Source organism: Brassica oleracea, chromosome C6 (genome assembly GCF_000695525.1).
Source record: "Brassica oleracea var. oleracea cultivar TO1000 chromosome C6, BOL, whole genome shotgun sequence".
NCBI lineage: Eukaryota > Viridiplantae > Streptophyta > Magnoliopsida > Brassicales > Brassicaceae > Brassica > Brassica oleracea.
This window is the reverse complement of record NC_027753.1, coordinates 34,263,117-34,269,360: the sequence shown is the minus strand read 5'-3', so window position 1 is coordinate 34,269,360 and position 6,244 is coordinate 34,263,117. Positions and strand designations below refer to the sequence as shown.

Genomic DNA, 6,244 nt, shown 5'->3' with positions numbered 1-6,244 from the left:
AAATATTAAAAATAATACTATAAATTATCTTTATGCATTGAGATTTTTATTAAAGATATAGCACATATTGAAATATATTGTGTTAATTATTTATGAAGTATTAAAAATAATTAAAATAATATTTTTTGTAAACTTAATTTATATATGTGTATTTTTACAGTTTTAATATAAAATCATTTCAAAATTATTATAAATGAATAAATGCTTTATTTAAAATTTAAATCATATAATTTTTAGTCCTAATTTTTTTTTAAAAATTATATATATATATGGATATACGCTTCCAACACGTACCCGCTTCCTAATATTTTAAAAAATCTCGCGTCTGCGCTTCTTTACGCTTCCGATTCCACGTATCCGCTTCCGTTTCCATGTAACATAGGTAGGCTCTACGTTTTGTCTTTTATTACAAACCTAGTCATCAATCATGCCTAATTAGAATCCAAGTCACAACTATCGACTCTGTTTGACCACACAATAATAACAAGTGTATAATTCTGCTAATAATTTCGTTGACAGGACACTGATGATTTAACAGTTTATTCACTTTACAATTAGGGTCTTTTAAACTGATTTGAGATTGATTAAAAAATCCAGGGTCATCATAAATACGGATTATAACAATGTCCTAACGATCTTATCAATGACCAAACTGGCACGCGCATCACGCAATTCGGCCACTCAAATTGGAAGAAAAAGTAAAGTGTAGACTAAATTTTAGATGTCATATAATCAGGGGATCATTTTGGCGTAACGTTTACATCTATATCTATTTTTAAAAGAAAATTGATATTGATATTTGTAACGTCGGAAACATGATATATGAACACTATAACTGCGGCATTGTCAAAAAAAAATATTTCGAAAAACATATAAAAAAAACTCTTACAAATAACTATAGAATGCTAAAATCATATATATAACATCACATTTTCCACCTTGTAAAGTTTGTTTAAATTGGCGACCATAAACATTATTATTGTGTTTTTAGGAAAACCATAAACAATTATTAATCATTTATCACCATATGTTTTTGAACTTTATTTGTTTGGTTTGTTTTCTGTTAGCATTAGCACAGTAACAAATAAAAGGTTAGGTGGTAACACAGTAACACGACTAATACAGATCATATATAGTCATGTCCGGTTCTATGCAATGTTCCAAATTTTAAAGAATTAATATAAATATGGTTTATAGCTGTCAAATTCTAAACAAATTTTCACTGGATTTTACATTAAATGTTTATGATAAACAGTTTATCCCTTAAATTTAAGGGCCTTCTCTGATCATAGTAGCCAAAATTTCGTAGACATCAGCATATGTATTTTTACCACGCAAATTTTGTTTATGGATTCTTTCAACTTTTACCGTCAAGCACTATTGTAAGAAATAAATTGTCGAGCACAAAACATCTTTGGACCGAGCCTAACAACTAAACTAAGCAAACAATGATTAATCTCTGGACTGAACCGTCGTGAATGGCACTGCTTACATCAGTGGTTAATGCTGAAACACTTCCAAAATTTTCCAAATATGTTACTCACCATACGAGTATAATGCTGAGAAGGGGGAGGTGGTTAATTTTCCAGAAGTTAAATTAGAACCTTAAGTCTTCGCTAGTTTGCTTCAGTTGAGCAAAGGAAGTCGGTCTATGAAGATGCTTATTCACTAAGGAGCAGAGGAGGAACACAGATTAAACCATCAAAAAATTTCAAGAAATGAAATGGACTACAGTTGGAGGACGAGGCAAACACAGTCGAGGAGGTTGCAATGGCCGTGGTCAATTCAACTAGCTGGGTTAGACAGAGTTGGCTCTAATCTCTCACTCTCTCATTTTAGCCTATTTGATATTGGTCTAAAATATTGGTCTTATTAGGACTTAGCAGTCTAGTACTTTCATGTGGAATCCTTAGGTTTCTTTCAGCAGTCAGAACTTTGCTTAGAAAACTTTAATTTTCTTGGATTTTTCGTTTTCAGTGGTTGATAAGTCGGTTTTGTTAGAAAATAGAATGGTTACCTTATAAGTTCAAATGTGACAGTGAAGTACAATCAAAACTTTAGAGATATTGTATATACACAAGATATGTTTTTGGATCAATGCAGAAAAGAACAAAACTTAGAAGAACTAATGCAAACAAAAGAGTGAAGAAGACTTAGTCCAAGAAATATTTTGAAGAACAAAATATATATTCTCCATGTGTATCTGAACAGGCAGTGCTGTTATGCATACCAACTAACCTACCTCCAGCTTGATAAGGTTGATTGTTGAGCCTTTTTTTCTTCCCTTTATTTTCTATAGAATTTTGCCTTGTTCTGTAGTTGATTGTCGTTGTGCCACTCAAGAAAATGGCTCGGATTTGTTGTGGATAGGATCGGATCCTCGTCTTACCCGTCTCTTGCTTGATTGGAAGGACTTCTTTGTCATATTCGTTTGTTCTTGTGTCTTCCCAGGCTTAACTTCATTCTTGTTAACCTCCTCAAGTAAGCGCTGGTTTCCAATGAGCATTACTTGACCTTCACAGTTGTGCCTATTGATGCCCCTTAGCTTAGCAATTTCACCTGGATGAACTCCAGCTCTGTCTCCTTGTGATTGTCTGTGGAAAAACTCTTTGTTTCTCAAGGCTGAGACATTATATCTGTGGTTTGATAGTAATCCTATGCAGAGAAGAAGTAAAAGCATCATCCTTGTAAACAGCATTTCTGCTCTTAGGCAGACAAGAAGATTCAGGGTATCTTTCTTGTCTTCAAAGAAACAAGAGAAGGTTAGGGATGATAAGAATGAGATTTGTATCCAATCTTATTTCTGAATTTCATGTGTGTTCCCTCCCTGCAGATATAGTCCTTTTATATATCAGTTCTTGGGATTTGGAAGCGAGCTTTAAAGTGTAAAAGCACACGGTGGGTCCCTGGGACCCTGAGGAATTTAGATTCACTTAAAAAACCATTGCTTTGGAAATCTAAGTAAGATTAAGGCTGTTATTGGAAGAATCTGACAATGATTGTACAAAAGAGTTCAGTACACGAAAACCGCTGGGAAGTTAAGTATCTTTCTTCATGTGTTTCTCTACATCACTCTTCATTTGTCCTTTGCTTTTCTCTAATTAATTATATGCTTTGTCCATACCAATCTAGATTGTATAATTGGCCAATCTGGTTTCATGTCCTGTTAAACTGATAAGCTTATGCTTTCATGAACACCTTGCTCATGTTTTGTGAGATTCTCTGTATTCATCATCTACAAACTGCTTAGACTAATTAAATTAATCAAATGATTTGGTTATAACTTATAAGCCACTTTACTATGGTGCTAATAGTTCGATTTTGTTATAACGGATGCAACAAGATAAACATCAGCGAGAAATTGTTGTGTTTCTTTCTAAACATATGGATGAATAGTTTAGAACAAAAACAAAATGAAAATTTTAGTTATTGGTTTAATGGCTGTTTTTTTTTCTTATCTGGTTTCAGATATGGTATATTCACCCCCATCGAGTGCTTTTTACTTTATTTGACGATTTGTACTTCCGAAACATAACAATGCCTTTATCTTTTTTTGGGACAGTGTGTTCAATACTAATCATTCAAGTTTACGCCCTTTTATGCTGTGGATTCTGGTTATGTCAAAATTCCTTTGTTGTTAAGGAAAGTGTTTTTGTTTGTTAAACGCAGGAGCACAGCGGACGAGAGCCGTGGGCCATGCAAATCGCTGCTACAGCTACAGGAACAAGCTACTCTTATAAAGCATTAAACTTTGGAAAACAAAGGTACAACAACAGAGACTCTTCGAAAAGAAACAAATACATTTTTTCTCTCTTTAAGAACGATTCTTTATATTATTCTAAGATCTTCCTACCTTCACTTTAGGATTCATAGCTCACCTTTTTTTAAGCGAGACATCGGCTGCACTGCATGTTTACTTGTGCTATCTCATCTTTTTTCTTCTCACAACATTGATATTCCAAAAATATCTTAACTTAAAGCCGGTTTTGCCTGCGATATCATGTAGTAGTTTAGTATAGAATCTACTGAAGATTAATTAAAGAAATCTAAATAGCATAGACCCAAGAAGTTACTGACGAACTGTAGAAAATATACTCTTCTAAGTATCTACTGTAGAAATGAGAGATTCGATATTTCTTTGTGAAGTTTAAGATTCACCATAGCTAGTTATTATTTTGGGTGTGTTTGTTTATGCTAATTATAAGTTCCCTAATGCTTTTCCCCACCTTGTTTGATTCATCCACAGATCTTAATCCTCAATGCAATGATTCAAAAAAACCCACTTTGGTTTGATATAGTTCCCGTAATAATTATTAAAACATTTCTAATTTATTCATAAAGGATGATCTTTTTCTTTATCTGACCTCCCTTTTATTTACTACTGTCATTTAAATTTCTTTTAATTCTGTTTTAGCACAAAAAAGAAATATTTTATCACATGTTACTTGGAACATTCTGAAGCATCAGGTTCTGTCTCAAAGTAACATATAATTTAAAATTGAGGATTGGATATTGCTTGCAGCCTCTAAAACAAAGCAGGAGGAGACTAGTCGTTGGTCCAAAAACACGAAATACCCATTTCCTGATTTTGAGCTCTCACTTTGTTTTTCTTTTCTCCGTTATCGAGGTTAGTCCTAAAGTTCCAACTTTTCCTTTACTTAAAAATAGACAAAATACATTTTAAAAATAATATAACGAAATCTTGAATATTGAGACTGTGTTTGCCTTTGTATATTTTCTGATTTTTGAAGTTAAAGTAGTAATATTTTTTTTCCGACTGGAGTCTTTGATGTGACTAATGAGATCTCTGATGTGGTCGGAGGGAAGCGGCCACCATGACATGAGAAAGGATCCAAAAGAAGTTAAAAGCAAAACAAAGCGAACTTGGGTTATAATTGAATTATGTTATAAATCATTATGTGGATGGCCCATAACCAATGATCATGTCTAGGCCCAGCCATGGCCGTGACCAAAAGGAGAGAGAGTCGGCGTCCGGGGGAGAGAGAGAGTCGGCTCTTGGCCGACTTTAGTCTTAGGCTGTTTTCCATTTATCTGTTTTAGATCTTTTCTTATTTCATGTTGTATTAGGTTTTGGATAATTTCTTTTTTCCTATACTTTGTAATCTTTATATAAGGAACTTCTATTGTTCATTAATAAAACACAGACAATTCCTCATTCTTTTTACAACACGTTATCAGCACGATCATCTCTAGATCACTGAGACAAATCGAAACCTCTAAACCCTAAAAGCCAAAACCGGCGACCACAACCAAAAACCCTAATCACGTTCTTAGTTCATCCAAGAACTCAGTTGATCCTTCTTGAATCCTAGACGTTCTCAGATCACGTTCCAGCTCAGAAGAACCGTCCAGCTCGCGATCAAACCCGAAGACGCGATCGCACCCGAGACGACCCGATCTCCGCGCAGCTCGCAGCCGAGACGCCTCCAGCCCGCGATCATCCCGTTTCGCGACCCGATTACATCCGATCGGTTCTCTCTCTCTCTCTAAAGGTGGTCCGGTTCTAAACCCCTACAAACAAAGGTATAACTTAATCTGAGAACCTAGATTGATCAGAAACCCTAATCCATAATTATGGAAACTTTGATCTTGATCAAAACCCTAAAACCTACAAGATTAAAATCGGCAATCTCCTAAACTAGAAATATAGAAATCGATTCCTTAGAACTTAAATTGATTGTTCCTGATTTGATTTTGAGAAACCCTAATTTAGGAATCGGAACCCTAAACCCTAAAGGACTGAATTCAATTTTTAATTGATTGAATTGTTTGTTGATTTGAGGTTTTAGGATTGTTAGATTGATTGAAGTAATCTGATGTAGAACTTGAAATCCTAAAGGCCTTGAAACCTTGAAACTTTTAATTAAAAACCGGCAGCCTTAGTTTTTAAAAGTAGAAACCCTAAATTCATAAGGTTGTTTGCATACATATGAATCTGAAATTGAATTGCATTCGTATTGTTTAAAATCGACCAGCATATAGAAACATACGAATTTGAATCTGATTGCATTGAAAATTATATGGTCGTGTGGCCTTTATCTCCCTGGTACATGTAGAATCATATATTAGTTTGTTCGCACCATGGTCAAATAGAATTACATGTCCGATCCTATTGCTTGTCTACCTAGCCGTGTGGCTTGTTTGTTCGTACCATGGTCGATTAGATTGATTGTTTTCTCATAGATGCGTAAGACAAGTTTGTGGCTGAGCTTGTTATACCATG

At 34.4% G+C, this 6,244-nt stretch overlaps 1 protein-coding gene across 1 annotated transcript; it reads right to left on the bottom strand.

Annotated features, from left to right (window-relative positions):
• Positions 1-2,091: 2,091 nt before the first annotated feature.
• Positions 2,092-2,797, bottom strand: LOC106299498 (CLAVATA3/ESR (CLE)-related protein 45-like). The gene has a single exon (XM_013735581.1). It carries the CDS (start codon positions 2,696-2,698, stop codon positions 2,339-2,341), a length of 360 nt encoding a protein of 119 aa, XP_013591035.1. The 5' UTR covers positions 2,699-2,797; the 3' UTR covers positions 2,092-2,338.
• Positions 2,798-6,244: the final 3,447 nt, after the last annotated feature.